Here is a 15,530-nt window from a genome sequence, read left to right as displayed (position 1 = left end):
TGTGGTCCCTAGGGGACCCCCTCAGTGCCGGGTTCACTAGAGTCCTAGGCCTCCTTTTGAAAATGGTAAAACAACTAGTTTAAATGCATCTGGGAAAATATTTTAAAACCACAGAAGAGTGTGAAGCAGAGGCTGTCTGTCACCGCTGGTCCTGTTCGTACAGGATACTGTCACCTTTGAGACACGTATATTTTTGCATGTGACACATATTTATTTTTTCCACACTAACGGTGTTGCCTGTTCTGTTCCCTGCTTGTTGCACTTATGAGAGAATCTGCAGCGGCACAGAGAGTGCTACCTCGTCGTGTGACAGCTTCGTCATTTTCCATTGTGTGGACAGACCCTGGCTCAGTCGCACACCCATTGCTGGTGAATACTGAGTTGCTTCCACTTTCTTAACTATTACAATGTTGTCGTTAACGTTTTGGGCTTTTAAAAATAAGTTACCTTTTTCTGGGTACTCAGCAAATGTTTGAGGGATGGGACATGTAGGTTGGACTCACGTCCACAGGGGCACAGGCGTGGGCTGGCGTCTGCACTGGCGCCACCCAACCCTGTTCGCAGGGGGACATGCCCACTGGTTCACAGACTGTTTCTCTGAGGCACAATGAGTCTTATCTCGCAGCTCTCGGGAAAGTTTTGAGTAGAATGCCTTACTGAGATCCATTACCTGTCTCAGGAGATTCAGAGCAAACTCCAGATTCTGCAGCCTCTGTCTGTTGATGGCATTAACTTCCGTGAACTTGGCAGCAAGAGCCGTTTCCTACAGGAGAGCAGATAGGAGTCAACAGGCTAAGCGAAGGTAAGCTGGATGGTGTTTGCAAAGTCTGGCATTTGGGGAGAGAGGGAACCTTCTTGCCCCTTCCTACCTGGAGTTCTACTACAGTCTCATCTATAGGAGAGAAAACTGGATTTTGAGTCAGAAGCCTAAACCCCCAGCAAGTGACCTTGAGCAGGTCTGTCTCTGAGCCTTAACGTGTTCGTGTATGGAAGGAGCTGATAACATCAGCCCTCTGTGTGTGTGTACTTACTTAGGGGGAGCAGGGGGAGTCCGTGGCTCTGGCTCAGATAAACCCAGCAGGCTGTCTTTCTAGGCATATCCATGTCACCACCCCAGAATAAGTTATCTCCTCTTACTGAACCTGTTGGCACCCAGGAGGGCTCTTGGGCCAGTTTCCCTATTGTGTGTGCGTCTCTGAGGCCTGCATGCCGTGCTCTCTGGAGCGAGGGAACCCCGAGAAGGCCTGGCCTGCAGAGCTCACCTCTTCCCTCACTTTGGTGGCAGGGGACTGGAGCCTGGCCCTCTTGCTCATGTGGCTGCTTCTTCCATTCTCCAAGTCAAGGAGGGACCTGAGTTTCTCTGCTTCCAACTCGTAGTCCTGCGTGAGACAGACGTGGCAGAGGGCAGACAAGAGCAGGTGAGACCAAAATGTTCTTGTGCCCCTTCCAGCTGACTGCAATGGTCTTCTGCTCAGCCATACCCTGTTCTGCCTGCCAGGAGATTTTGATAACCATAGATCCATCAGTGGTACGTACCTACGTCCCTGAATAACATGTGCGACGAGAAAAAGTAGGCCCACAATCCCCCTCCGTCCCCAGAGCATGCTCCTTCCAGGCCTTCCCTGGCCTAGAGACTACGGCATTCTGCTTTCTTCATTGAACTCTGTACCATTAGAGTTATGGCTTTTCTCATGTTGCCTCCTCCTAATTCTCCTGTGGATCAGTTTGATGACTTTAACATCCATTGTGTGGTCAGGTGATAATTTACTAGCTGTTCCTCTGCTGTTGGACATTTAGGTTATTTCTAGTTTGTCTGTTTTGCTATTGTAAATAATTCTGTTGTACAATGATTTTGTTAATCCCACATTATTATTATTTCATATTATTTCCTTTAGGATAAATTCCCCCAGTTACTGCTTTACAGTAGAAAATCCTTTTCTGGTATTCGATGCCCAGTACCATCTTGTTTCCCAAAGGCCTGTGCCGGTTTGCGTGGCCGCCAGCAGTGCCTGAGGACACCCCGCCAGACCAGCTGGTGGGAAGAGGCCCTGCTGCTTTACACTCTGGGCAGGGTGTCACGTCTCACCTTGACAGCTTGCTGGTACTGCTGGGAGTGGGCGTAGACTTTCTGTACTTCCTCTTCCCTTCTTGCTATCTCATCTAGCAGGTTCTGTAAAACAACAGAGACTTTGAAAACCAAAAATTAAAAAAAAAATCCAAAACCTAGATAGAGTAGCTGGATTCCTTGGAGTCTGGAATTCTTCCATAGCACAAAGTATAAGGAATGGCTTCCCTGTTTACATTTGTTTGTTACAAAAGGCAATTCTAAGGCCCTGTGAAGAAGGGCCAAGAAGATAATCATCTTTGGCAGGAAAGTTGTGTTTACTGAGTGCATTGAAATGTCAGGCACTGTTCTAGTATCTTTCTTAGATTATCTCACTGAATCTCCCAACATCCTGTGAGGTAGGCACCGTCCTCACCTCCTGTTTATGAACGGGGAAACCCAGGCACAGTGCTGTGCAGTGACTGGCCCGTGGGCACATGGCTAATGGGGATGGGAGCAGGATTTGAGACCAGGCTGTTGGGCTTCCTGTTCCTTGTCCTTCACCCCAAGGCCCTGCTGCCTTCTGGGGAGCCAGCACTCTGGGCTTTGGAAATGGGTTTTTCCCCGAGGGCTCCCCTGTGTCCCTGTAGCTATTTGCTTATTTAGCTGGCTTGCACGGAGTGTCCACTCTGGGCCAGGCCCTGTGCTGGGCACTGAGGACGGAGAGGTGAGGGAGACCCCGTCCTTGTTGTCAGAGACTCGGGTGCTGGGAGCCCGCCTGGCCAGGACCGCTGCCAGGCCCCCGTCCATGAAGGGGCTTGCTAACCTCAGACCCGCCTTGTGACCATCCTCCTGTGAACGCGGAAGTGGCCTTCTCACCTTCTGGTTGTTCAGTTTGGTCTCCATCTGGCCGAGGCCGTCTGTCTCCTGGGGCTCGTAGCTGGGGATGTGGGACAGGAACTGCAGTAGGCGGTCGCGGCCACTATAGAAGGCGTCGTGAGCAGCCCGGGTGCTCTGCAGGCTCTGGACCCTGTGGGGCAAAGCCCGTCAGGCCTTTGAGCTCTCAGGTCTCACTGAGAGCTGCCTGCCGTCCCTTTTTAAAGAGGTCATCAAAAGTAATTTAACTGGAAATAACCTAAACGTTCACCAGGAAGGGAGTAGTTAGATAAATTATGGAATATTGTGTTGGAATACTGTGAGGCCTCTGTAAAGCGCAGGAAGGCCCGCCTGTGTGGACTCACAGAGATGCCCACTGTGAATTCTAGGACCTAAATAACTCATGGATCCAAGGGGAAATCACAAGGGAGGTGAGGAAATCTTTTGAACTCACTGAAAATAAAAACATCAAAATTTGTGGGACACAACAAAAGCAGTGCTTAGTGGGAAGTATGTAGTTTTAAATGCTTAGATAAGAAAAAAAAGAAAGCTTTCAAATCAACAATCTAAGCTTCTACCTTAAGAAAGAAAAAGAAGAGCAAATTGGACTTAATGTAAGCAGCAGTAGGAAATAATAATGAGCAGGTGTCAGTGAAACAGGAAACAGGAAAACAGGAGAAAGATCACTGCAACCAAAGCTGGTTCATTGAAACCATCAATAACGTGATAAACCTCAAACATAATGATTAGGGGGACAAGAAGAATAAACAGATACAACAGAAGAAAATACAACATCAAGAATGAGAGAGAGGACATTCCCTCAGATCCTGCAGATAGTCAAGGATAAGAGAATATTATGAACAATTTTATGCCAATAAACTCAACAACTTGAGATGGACAATGTGTCCTTGAAAGACACAAACTTCTGAAGTTGCTCAAGCATTAGATGACCCAAATGGTCCAATATCTATTAAAGAGGTTGAATTTGTAGTTAAAAAACCCTCTTACACACAAAAAAACAAACTGCAGGCCCAGATGGCTTCAGTGGTGAATTCTTCCAAGCATTTAAGGAATTAATACCCAGTCTATACAAACTCTTCCAGAAAACAGAAGAGGGGGTAACACTTACTGACTCATCAGGCTGGGAAAATATACGACAGGGAAAATAGCAAGACACACTGTATGTGGTGTGTTGTCATTCGTACATTAATTACCTACCCCAGCTCATACAGAATGTTTTTGGAAGGACACACAAGAAACTGGTAGCAGTGCTGATCTTGGGGGAAGGGTTTGGTCATTATAATCCCTTTGTGTATTTTATCTTGTATATATACTGTTTTCAGAAAGAGGAAATTATTTAGAAATCAAACAGCCTTCACTGCTGTCTGCAGAAATCCCACTTTGGTGCCTTAAGGCAGACTAAGCCAAGGGCCCCCGCGGTCCCCTCACCTGAGCTCCACCTGCTGGCAGAGGTTGTCAAAGCGCTGGCGCAGCTTGTGCACCTCAGCCTCCTGGCGCTCCAGGTCCGGGCAGTGCTCCTGGAAGCGGCTGGCCAGCGAGCCAGAGCACTGCTTGGCGGCCTGCAGATTCTGCTCCACCTCGCTGAGGAGGGCCTGCCGGGCCTGCAGCTCGGAGGCCATGGCCTGCCGGGGCAGAGGCAGATGGCAGGTGCTGTGGCCAGAGCTCTAGGGCCCGGGATGGTGCTACCCAGAGCTCTTGGGGCTGCCTGCTTTTAGCGGGTGGCAGGCCTGGACCTGGGCGGGGACCGGTGGTTTGCCTCTTGAGTTTCTCCTCAAACCCGTGGTCATTTCTGCAGTTTCCATTTTGTTACAATGACCAATACTCTGGGAAAACTAGCTTCTAAAACCCTGCGGCACATGGCACGTGCCTGTGACCCCGTGCCCAGGACTGGAGTGGCCTTCGTGAAGGCTCTGGTCTCTGAGCCTGTTTCCTGGGCTCTGAGGTGAGGCCCTCACCACAAGGGCAAGGGTTTTGTGAGGTGGTTTGTGAATAAGGGGCCTCCCACGGGCTCACAGACCCCAATGCTTAGAGCGGGCCCAGCGGCAATGGTGAAGAGGGCAGATGCTGGGCTGGGGCAGAGGCTCCTGTGCTCAGCTGATGCGCCGTGCAGGCATGTGGGTCCAGGTGACCAGATCTGCTTGTCCAGAGACACTGGGAATCTGGGGGGATTATGTGGACATTCGATTTTAAGATACCAGCACCTGATTTCCACAGGCCACAGAAACCCCGTGTGCAGCTGGGACTCCAAACCTGGAGAGAGTTGCTGCCCTGGGCCTCGGGCCCCTCGACTGTCCACAGGTGGGGTGGCAGGGGCGCCTGGAGCCCATGCCCAACTCAGAGAAAGGCTCCTGAAGCCCAGGGTCCCCAGACTCACCGCCAGCTCCTGCCTCTTGCTGTCCAGGGCATGGCCACTCTTGGGCACTGTGTCCTCCTGGGCCAGCTGGTTTTCGTATGAGGCCAGCACCTCCCGGCCCTGCTGCAGGCTCTTCTCCAGGCGATTGGCGATGTCAACCCTGAGGACATGAGTCAGGAGTTGGGGGGCGGTGCTGGACCTTGACCCCGCCCGGCCTCCCCACTGCCCACCTGCACCCACTTCTCCTGGGCCGCGTCCAGCAGCTGCACCAGGCGCTCGTATCTGCGCTGGGTGTCCTCCACCCGCGTCCTCAGCAGGGCCGCACTGCCACTGTCCGGGAGGGCCTGCATGAATGCCTCGCCCTCAGCCGTGCTGCTCGCCTTCTCGGGCTCGATGCGCAGCAGCTCGTTGGTGATGTTCTGTGGGGACCAGAGCCCCTCACGTTGACCACAGCCGGCAGCCACCCCCACACAGGGATGTCCTCCCCGGGGGGCGTGACTGGGGATCTGGGACGCTGGCCTAGGAGTCCGTGTTTGTAATGAGCATCCCTGGGAATTCTGACACAGTGGATGGTGACTCACGAGTGATGAATATTAATAGGTTCCTGTTCCCACTACTTCACACGGCTTTACTCATCTTTGGGGACAACTCCAATGAGGTGGGTACGACTCCAAGCAGCTTAGGAGGGGACATGGTGGGGCCTAGCCCCAACCCTACCCCTGTATCAGGCGTCCTCTGGCCTTGGCTCGGCCCCAACCAGACCAGCCCTGGTGTGAGCCCCGTCACGGGCCACGGCACTTCTCTGAGCCCCGTTCCTCTCCTGTAAACCGGGAACGGTGACGCCCATCGTGGAGGGCGCCGAGGACCCGGGAAACTGTGTGTGTGTGTAAAAGAGGTGAGGAGTAGATGGTGTTCATGCGGCTCATCTTACCCCATCCTGTCGAGGCCCCCTGAGTGGGGATCAGCCCATTTTACTGAAGACACTGAGGTTTGGGCTTGAATGGTGTCTGTGGTCAAGGCGAGTGAGCTGGCCCTGTTGCCCCAGAGCCCGTGTGCTGCCGGGCACCGCGGCCTCTCACTCAGCTCAGTGCTGATCTGCTCAGATTGCAGTCCTGCTGTTGTCAGCTCTGCCACGAGCCCTTTTTCCTAGGGGTGTGTCTTGGGGGCACCAGGCCTCAGGCACCTCCTCAATCTTTGGCCTAGAGCAGCCCCCCTCCCCACGACTCACGACTTCCTGTTACACGTGGCAAGTGGTCCCTTTTGAGCGCCAAGACACCCCATGGGGATAAGACCTTGAGCAGGGGCCCCGGGGAGCCAGTGGGCCAGCCTCTGCCCCCAACCTGGGGTACCTTGAGGTCCTTGGCCCGCTCAGCACTGTCCTGCACGGCCCGGCCCTGCTCCAGCGGCGGCCGCAGGATCCCTGTGATGGCCTTCTCCTGCCGGTCCAGGTCGCTGGCCACCTTGTCCAAGCCGGCCAGCAGCTGCCGGCCCTGCAGGTCAGAGACATCTGCCGGAGGGAAATCAGAGTCGGGTGGCAGTGGGGATCGTGAGGCCCAGGGAGGGGGCGTAGGAGGGCCAGCCTCCCCACCTCCACTGTCCCATCTGCAGCACAGACCCTGGGCCCAGCCCTGCCTCCCTGTCCCCCCAGAGCCTCAGGCAGCGTCTGGTACCCACCTCCAGAGTTCTCTGCCTTCAGCACCTCATGCCGCTGCTGGAGTGCCCTTCTGCTCCCAGCTGCCTTCTGCCGCAGGCTCTGGTACTGGCTGCCCAGGCTGTGACAGCAAAAATGGGCTGGGGACCTGGGGCAGCCCACTGCCCCTACTGCCCACTGACACAGGACCCTGGACTCTGGCTGGACAGACAGCCTCGAGGAGTCGGAAAGCTCATCAAAATGCTTTGAAAAGTTAACACGACACACGTAGAAAGGATTTGCTGAAACGCTGGTCTTTCTTTGCTCTTGGGTTCAACGGACCCCTTCTTTCCCTCCTTCCTTTCTTTGTCTCTCTTTTCTTCAATAGCAAGTCTTACTATCTAAAATTATCTTGGGCTTCCCTGGTGGCACAGTGGTTAAGAATCTGCCTGCCAATGCAGGGGACACGGGTTCGATCCTTTGCCCGGGAAGATCCCACATGCTGCGGAGCAACTAAGCCCGTGCGCCACAACTACTGAGCCTGCACTCTAGAGCCCACGAGCCACAACTATTAAGCCCATGTGCCACAACTCCTGAAGCCCGCGGGTCTAGAGCCCGTGCTCTGCAACAAGAGAAGCCACGACGACAAGAAGCCCACGCACCACAACAAAGAGTAGCCCCCACTCGCCGCAACTAGAGAAAGCCTGCGCACAGCAACAAAGACCTAATACAGCCAAAAATAAAAGCAAATAAATAAATTTATAAAATAATCTTGTTTGCTCATTTGTTTTCCCCACCAAGATGTTACCCCTGAGGAAGCAGTACACAGTAGGTGCTCAATACATATTTGCTGAATGAATAAATTAAGGAATTCCTTGAATCACTCATTCAACAAAGAGTTCTTGGGTACTTGCTTTGTACCAGGTACTGAACAAGGCCCTGAAAATAGTAAGTCTCAAGGAGCCTCTGCCCAATGAGACTGACACAGACACAAAGCACCCTAATGAGAGCAGCACGAGCAGTGGGAGGAGGTGCTTGAGAAAGAGGCGGCAGCCCTTTTCCTGGAGCCAGGGTGGAGGATGAGGGGGCAATCAGGGAAGGCTTCACAGAAGAGGTGACCCCCAGGCTGGGTCTTCAAACCAAGAGGGCTGAGCCAACAGGTGGTGGGTTGGTGTGCAGGTAGAGGGAGCAGTATGTGCAAAGGCCCAGAGGCCCTTGCAGAAAAACCACTCCCTGATGTGTGCCCAGAGCCAGAGGTTCACACACAAGTCAGCTCAGCCAACAGGATCTGCTGCTGTCCCACTTGAGCCACCAAGGGGTGCAGGTGTGGGGATGTTAGTGGCATCCTGAGGTTGAGTTGGGGTGCCCAGGGCTGTGAACGTGGCCTGAGGGGCCCAGGGGGTGCGGCCAGTCCACGCTGGCTCCTTCCTTTACCCCTGTACCTGTCGGCCAGAGCCAGGGCCTCGGGGTCGGTGGGAGGGATCATGAAGCAGACAGCTGGGGCAGTCAGCTCATTCCCTGCGCTGTCCGTGAGGTCCCAGCTCTCCCCGTTGTTCCTCTGCAGGGTGTAGCTGTAGCCCCGAGAGATTAGGCCCTGGTGGGGACAGGCCAGTCAGAACACATGGAGAGACCTGCCCCCCTGGTGGCCAGGAGCCCAGTCACCATCTCAGCCCCACCCCTAACTCTGGGACCTGGGGAGTCTTAGCCTGTTTCTCAGATCCTCCCCAAGAGGTTCCATCATAGAGAGTTGAGAGGGGCCAGCACCAAGAGAACATGTGCTGGGTCTGCCGGCCTAGCACCCACCTGGATTTCCCTTTGGGGAGCCCCTGTGCAGTCCCAGCCCATGTGTTCTCGTCCCTCCATTCCCTGACTTCTGGGGGTGGACATGTGACTCAGGTCCGGCCAATGAGAGAATGGCATCCCTGGCCACAGTGATTGGTTTAGGCTGGACACATGACTCAGAGCAGGCCAATGAGAACCTTCCCTGGGACTTCTGCTGGAATGACTGGGGCCACTAAGCTGGTAGGACAGAAAAGGCCAGGGCAGCAGGTGGGGTGATGCAGGGGCATTGGCAGAGAGGACCCCATGATGGAGATAAACACAGGCTCCTGAAATATTTGAGATCCTGCATCCAGCCATGTCACTCCTAAGGCCTTTCAGTGACATAAGAGGAGGCAGATCTGGGCCCAGCTTGCCTGGGGCACCTGGAGCACCAGGCAGGGGCTCACCTGGTCACTCTCAAAGTCACAGAGCGCCTCCACGGGGATGGGCTTGAATGGTGTCTCCCGGCGGTACCTGAGGGGTACCACCTGCTGCCCTCGCTTCTGCAGGCCCCGCACCTCGTGCTCGTACTTGTCCAGAGCCTTCTCCTGGTCCTAAACATGGGGGGGAGTGCCCAGGTGAGATCACGCAGCCTTCCCTGGTCAGCAGGCAAGGAGCTGGGGAGGGGCCTGCTCAGGCATCACTCACGTCCAGCTCCCGCAGCATCAACTCAATCTGGTATTGGTCTTTGAAGTCGGGACTGTATTTCTGGTTCAGGTCTGAGTCCACCTTGCGCAGCAGCTCCTGGGCATCCTTCACGTCTTTGTGGAACTAGAGGAGACCGGGGGGCCCTGTCACGGACAGGACAGTGCTAGGACACCTGGGGCTAATCCTGGCTGTGACTTTAAGCCCATTCCCAGGTAGGGCTGGGCCTCCCACTCACCCTGAATCCATGGGCTCTGCCACCTGGGGACACCCACAACCCTCCCCAGCCCAGCTTCCTGGGGGGCTTCACAGGGAGAAACCAGGTCCCTTCCCACCAATCCATGCAATGCCACCTCTATGACATATTGTTTTCATGTGTATACACCAGTAAGCTTAGGGTTCTTCTCTATTCCACTCTTCTCTTTGTGCTAGGGACACCCTGACTTATTCTAAGTCTTAGTACATGGAAGATAAGCGTCCCCACTTGGTTCTAGGAAACTTTCTTGCCCATTCTTCAGCCCATTAGCTCTGGAATCATTCATTGTCAGCTGTCCCCTGGGCTGCAGCTATGAACATGACTTTGGGATCCCTGTGAAGCTCATAGCCCAGAAGGGCTGACACTGAACCAGGAGTTAGTTACAATAGTATCATCTGAGTTCAAGTGTCCCCAAATCACCTACTCATAAGAATCACCTGCAGCTCTCTTGTTAAAAACACATTCCTGTGGAAACAATGCAGCATCCATCAACAGGTAAATGGATAAACACAACGTGGTCCATGCATACAATGGAATATTATTCAGCCACGAAAAGGAATGAAATTCTGGTTCATGCTACAACATGATGAACCTTGAAAACATTATGTTCAGTGAAAGAGCCAGATACAAAAGGCCACATATCATGTGATTCCACTTCTATGAAATATTGAAAACAGGCAAATCCAAAGAGACAGAAAGTAGATGAGAGGTTACCAGGGGTTGGAATGGGGAGTGATTGTTCATTAGGTACAGAATTCCTATTTGGGGTGATGAAAAAGTTTTGGAAAGACAGTGGCAATGGTTGCACAACATTGTGAATGTAATGAATGCACTGGATTGTACACTTAAAAATGCCTAAAATGGCAAATTTCATATTGTATATTTTTTACCAAAATTAAAACTCCACACACCTACTCCTGTGCCTACACTATCCTGGTGAGTCAGACTCTCCAGTCCCAGCCCCCAGGGAAGGCAGACAAGGGCCCAGCAAGCTTGGGGCACGCCCACGTCATCAGAAGTGTAAGTACTGGGAGGCCTGGGCAGGCAGCCCTGCAAGGCTCCTGGAGGAAGTAGCACTGAGGCCATGAGTGAGCCAAGCAGGCACTGGGTGCTCCCACCAACGGGGCCCTGGGCTGGCAGGTACCTGGTGGTAGTCTTCCATGTACTTCAGATGGCTCTCCTCACAGATGAGCAGGTTCAGGTACTCCTTCCAATCTGCATGCACAGCCTCCATGTGAGCCTGCCAGGAGAAAGGAGGCAGATTGCTGCTGGCCAAGCACCGGGGACACGAAGGGAGGGATGGCAGGATTCCAGACCAGGAAAGGATAGAGGAGGGGGTATCTGGCCTCTGCATGTGTGTGGCTCCCAGCCACCTCCCGCCCAGGGGTGGGAGGAGGAGTGAGGGGAACGTGTTGAGGCGCCAAGCAGGGCTGCTGTGTATGGGTGCTCAGGTTGTATACTGCACAAGGGACAAGTAGGGGCTGTGTCTGCCCAAAGTGGTGCTTTTAAAAAAATCTCACAAAGGTACTCCCCAGATTCAAGTCCACCAGAGCTCAGAATGTGACTTTATTTGGAAATAGGGTCTTTGCAGATATAATTGGTTAAGGATCTCAAGATGAAATCATCCTGGATTTAAGGTGGGCCTGAAATCCAATGACTGGTGTCCTCATAAGAAGAGGAGATGACACACAGGTGAGAAGGCCATGTGACGACACAGAGGCAGATACAGGAGTGATGCAGCCCCAAACCAAGGAATGCCAAGGGTTGCCAGCAACTACCAGAAGCAAGGAGAGATGAGGAAGGATTCTCCCCTAGAGACCTGGAGGAAACAAGCCTGCCAAAACCCTGATTTCGAATTTCTGGCCTTCAAAACTATGAGAGAATAACTTTCCTTTGTTTAAAGCCACCCAGTTTGTGGTCATTTGTTACAGCAGCAATAGGAAACTAATACGGGCACCACATGGGCTTCAGAAGTCCAGGGACTGAGGGCAGGGCATTGAGATAAGGAGAGGACGCAGGGTCAGACAGAGCAAGAGGAGGCAGCAAAATGGAGAGACAGACAGATGGACACAGGACACCCACCTTGGGGCCTGCCTGAGTGTAGGTGGCCCAGAGCAGAGGCCACCCGGAGGGCAGGCTGGAGGAGGCGTCCCTTCCCGGGGCTCACGTACCTCAATGGATTTCCTTCCGGGGTGCTTGGCGGCAAGCAGCTGGTCACCCTCACTGTGCAGCTTGTTAATTCTCTCCTCTTTGGCCTCCAGGTTCCGGTTGATGAAATTCTGCAGCAGGGGCAGTGGAGGGGCTCATTGACCAGCCAGGCAGTCCCGTGCTCCTTCCCAGCCCCCTGGCCCGCACCCCCAGAGCCTAGTGCCCACCTCATACTGGCGCCGGCGGCTGGGGTAGTCGAGGTTGCAGTCGCTCCAGTCGTACTGCATACGACTCTGGGCCTGCTGGTCCAGCCAGTACAGCTCATTGGTGCAGCGCTGCATGTAGTCCTGCAGCGAGCTCAGGTGCTGCTGCCGTGCCTGAGACGCCGCCTGTGGGTGGGCAAGGACAGGGCTGTGGCCTTGCCGGCAACAGCCTCCCTCCACGCCTCCTGCTCCACTGCACTCCCTTGGATAAGTCACCTGACCGCCTCCCACCCTTCGAAACCCCTTCATTTGTTCAGCAAATGTTTTCTGAGAATCTACTAAGTGCTGGGCACGGCTCCACGCCCTGCGGATACAGCAGTGAGCAAAACAGACAAAACCCTCACAGAATTGACATATTTGTGGAACGTTAGTTTACTCGTCTGCAAAATGGGAATAACGACAGCACTGATCTCATAGGGCACCAACCCTGGCATACAGCTGGTGCTCAAAAAACATCAGCAGCTACACTTCCACTTTTTTCTTTAACATGTCATGGTGCTGGGGGATCGTAGCAAACTACCACAGGGCAAGGAGGAGGGGAAGGAGGACGGATGTCTGCGTTCCACTCTGCAAATGAGAACAGTAGTGAACACGTGTGGGGCCCACCACGTGCCAGGACTGTGCTAAGGACTTCTCCAACATCAACTCATGCAATCCTCAAAGCATCCTATGAGCCAGGGACTGGACGTGATTGTTTTACAGATGAGGAAACTGAGGCTCCCAGAGGCTCAGCAGCTTGTGCTCAAGGTTTCCCCACCAAAAGGGGTGGAGGCAGCCCAGCTCCAGAGCCTCCTACCGGCTCTACTATCACCGCCTCTGCATTCTCACGTCTGAGGCGTCTGTAACGTCCATAATGAGTGTCTGTAATGTCCACAACATTTATGTATCACTTGTGCGGTTTTAAAAAGAAGACATTCTTGGGGCTTCCCTGGTGGCGCAGTGGTTGAGAGTCTGCCTGCCAATGCAGGGGACACGGGTTCGAGCCCTGGTATGGGAAGATCCCACATGCCGCGGAGCAGCTGGGCCCGTGAGCCACAACTACTGAGCCTGTGCTCCGCAATGAGAGAGGCAGCGATAGTGAGAGGCCCGCGCACCGCGATGAAGAGTGGCCCCCGCTCGCTGCAAATAGAGAAGGCCCTCACACAGAAACGAAAACCCAACATAGCCAAAAATAAAAATAAATTAATAAATTAATTAAAAATTTAAAAAAGAAGACATTCTTTAAAGGTTTTGAAAAAGGAAATAGAAAAACCTCCGTTTATTAAGCAGGTGGCATTGTATCTGGCACACAGTAGGTGCTCAATAAAGAATTAAGAAGCAAGTAGTAAGATGAACTGTATCCATGGGGTCTCTTGGGGTTTTCCACGAGCACAGGGCAAACAGGGGTGCCTCTCAGGTAGGGGCTCGGGGTACTGCCTCTTCCCACTTCATCCCCCTCCGTCCTGTTTGAAGTGTTTACTGCACACACTTCTGTCCCCATGGCCCGGCTTCCCAGCCCCTCCCATCCCGTTCCCGGGGCGTCTCACCAGCAGTTTCTGGTACTTGGCCTGGAGTTCGCTGTTCTGCTCCTGAGGACGGAGCCGAGGGCATGGGTTAGGGCGGGAGTGCAGGTGGGAGCCCCTCCTCCCCGGGGCCCCCCCCACCCCTGTGCACATACCTTGCCCCCGTCCTTGGTCAGGTGGGGCCTGATGGCCTTGACTTCATTGTGGAAGATGTTGTGCTGCTCCACCTGGTGGTCCACCAGCGGCAGGTCCGACCCGAAGCTCTGGCTGCTCAGCTTGTCCTGGCCGGGCGGGCGGAGGGACAACATGCATGAGGGTGGGCCAGGGACTCAGGACTCACAGCCCACCCAGTACTCGCAGCCCACCCAGTACCCCATACCCTGGGAGCCTCGGCTCTCCTCCTCACGGTGCCGGCCAAGGAGTGAGTGAAGTGGCCCCGGAGGGACGCAGAGAGAGGCTGTCACATCCTATCTCATTTAATCTCACAGCAAACTCAGAGGCCCTCACGGTTACTGTTTCCATTTCACAGATGGGGAAACAGAGGCTCGGCCGGGGGAGTCACTTGTTTGGGGTCACCCAGTGCCCGGGGTTCTCCATGGTGGAGATGGGCTGATGAGGGCAAAGGAAGGGCAGTGGCCGGCCAGAAATCTGGCCACTGCCCCCAGCCTGCCAGGACTCCAACGAGCCCGGGAGGGTCCCAATCTCCACCACTTCTGCTGTGTGACCCTGAGCTAGGCACTGCACCTCTCTGAGCCTTGCTCATCTCATTGACACAAACATCAGGAAACACCGGGAACACAACTCCCTCCCTGACAAGACTGTGGTGCCCATTCAACGGTAGGGGCCCCCCCGGCCCACACACAGCCCCACCCCAGCTGAACCCCGGGCCATACCAGCTTTTCCTCCACCAGCGCCTCCCAGTTGACCTGCGGGTCCACCTCCTTCACTGCCAGGTTGTAGACCTGCTTGTGTTTCCCGCGGAGGTTGGTCACACGCTCCTTCAGCTGACAGATGCTAAGCGGGGAGAGTGGCCACCCTGGTTAGCGGGGCTGGTTGGTGGGTGCACTGCCCATGCCACGAGGGGGGCGGCCTCCCACCCCAGCCCCTGGCCTCAGCTTTCTGCTCAGTGGCCTGGTAGGACAGGGTGACTGTGGCCTTGGGTCCAGGCAATCACTCCCACCCTGCTCCTGTCCACTTTCCTTCATTCTACCTTCCCCCACCAATGTTTCCTGAGAGCCCTACTGTGCACCCAGACCCACAGAAGGTTCCAGAAGAAACAGGCAGATCTGCTGCTCTCTGGAGCCCACCATCCAGCAGGGCTACAGGGTGGTGGGGGCCATGACAGTGAGAGTGCTTTGTCCACATCTAAGCTGAGGCGAGAGCCAGGCGCTCAGGAAGCCAGCTGGGCATTAGGCAGGAGAGAATGTGTTCGCAAGCTTGGAGGTCAGGGGGCTGTAGTCACACTCTGACCAGGACAGGAGAGAGACACCAGCGCTCCGAGCCTCAGTTTCCCCAACTGCAAAATGGGTTGTCGTGAGGATAACATAAAGTGTTTGGCTCGTGCTGGCATCCAGTTAACCCTCAACAAACCCCAACTCAGGTTCCTGAATGCTGAGTGGCTGCAGCCCCCCTGCCCTGGTCCCGAGCAGGTCCCTCAGGACCCGAAGCGGAGGGGACCTACTCCTCGGCGATCATGTCCGCCTGGGGGTGCTTCATGTGCTTGGCGATGGCCGCGTCCGCCTCCAGCACATACAGCAGCTTCTCTGAGTCTGAAACCTTCTGCAGGGCTGAGTCCCGGTGCTCCGGCTGCCGGCCCTCCTGCAGCCGGGCCAGGTCCTGTGAGAGTCACAAGAAAGGGGCGGGGAGAGAGAGTGGGCAGGGACTCAGTGGGCACAGCTGGGATGGGAGGGACGGGAGGAGAGGGGCGAGCGATGGCTTCCCCCAGCCCTGCCCAGCCTTTGCTCAAATGCC

At 54.5% G+C, this 15,530-nt stretch overlaps 2 protein-coding genes across 9 annotated transcripts in view; one reads left to right on the top strand and one right to left on the bottom strand.

Annotated features, from left to right (window-relative positions):
- Positions 1 to 7,694, top strand: part of UBN1 (ubinuclein 1) — a 48,469-nt gene extending 40,775 nt beyond the window's left edge. For 2 of the 3 annotated variants that reach the window (XR_010934974.1, XR_010934973.1), the window contains 2 exons: positions 680 to 802; positions 1,286 to 7,694. The gene's annotated coding sequence lies outside the window, so the exon portion shown is untranslated. Of the gene's footprint in view, positions 1 to 271; positions 370 to 679; positions 803 to 1,285 lie in introns of all 3 variants that reach the window. The other variant, XR_010934972.1, reaches the window with a different exon arrangement.
- The window catches only part of PPL (periplakin), a 66,899-nt gene that overhangs the window by 13,001 nt on the left and 38,368 nt on the right, over positions 1 to 15,530 (bottom strand). For 5 of the 6 annotated variants that reach the window (XM_067706735.1, XM_067706738.1, XM_067706736.1 and 2 more), the window contains 19 exons: positions 15,241 to 15,395; positions 14,453 to 14,573; positions 13,715 to 13,840; positions 13,584 to 13,625; positions 12,022 to 12,183; positions 11,818 to 11,925; positions 10,791 to 10,886; positions 9,394 to 9,516; positions 9,153 to 9,299; positions 8,367 to 8,518; positions 6,969 to 7,066; positions 6,644 to 6,801; positions 5,535 to 5,713; positions 5,316 to 5,454; positions 4,370 to 4,563; positions 2,924 to 3,074; positions 2,087 to 2,170; positions 1,263 to 1,379; positions 671 to 763 (listed from right to left, as the gene is read on the bottom strand). In XM_067706735.1, coding sequence (XP_067562836.1) covers positions 671 to 763; positions 1,263 to 1,379; positions 2,087 to 2,170; positions 2,924 to 3,074; positions 4,370 to 4,563; positions 5,316 to 5,454; positions 5,535 to 5,713; positions 6,644 to 6,801; positions 6,969 to 7,066; positions 8,367 to 8,518; positions 9,153 to 9,299; positions 9,394 to 9,516; positions 10,791 to 10,886; positions 11,818 to 11,925; positions 12,022 to 12,183; positions 13,584 to 13,625; positions 13,715 to 13,840; positions 14,453 to 14,573; positions 15,241 to 15,395 — 2,445 coding nt within the window. The remainder of the gene's footprint in view (positions 1 to 670; positions 764 to 1,262; positions 1,380 to 2,086; positions 2,171 to 2,923; positions 3,075 to 4,369; positions 4,564 to 5,315; positions 5,455 to 5,534; positions 5,714 to 6,643; positions 6,802 to 6,968; positions 7,067 to 8,366; positions 8,519 to 9,152; positions 9,300 to 9,393; positions 9,517 to 10,790; positions 10,887 to 11,817; positions 11,926 to 12,021; positions 12,184 to 13,583; positions 13,626 to 13,714; positions 13,841 to 14,452; positions 14,574 to 15,240; positions 15,396 to 15,530) is intronic. The other variant, XM_067706737.1, reaches the window with a different exon arrangement.

The sequence above is a fragment of the Pseudorca crassidens genome, chromosome 15 (genome assembly GCF_039906515.1).
Source record: "Pseudorca crassidens isolate mPseCra1 chromosome 15, mPseCra1.hap1, whole genome shotgun sequence".
Taxonomy (NCBI): domain Eukaryota; kingdom Metazoa; phylum Chordata; class Mammalia; order Artiodactyla; family Delphinidae; genus Pseudorca; species Pseudorca crassidens.
Note: the sequence above shows the minus strand (reverse complement) of the source record. Positions and strands in the feature narration are given on the sequence as shown.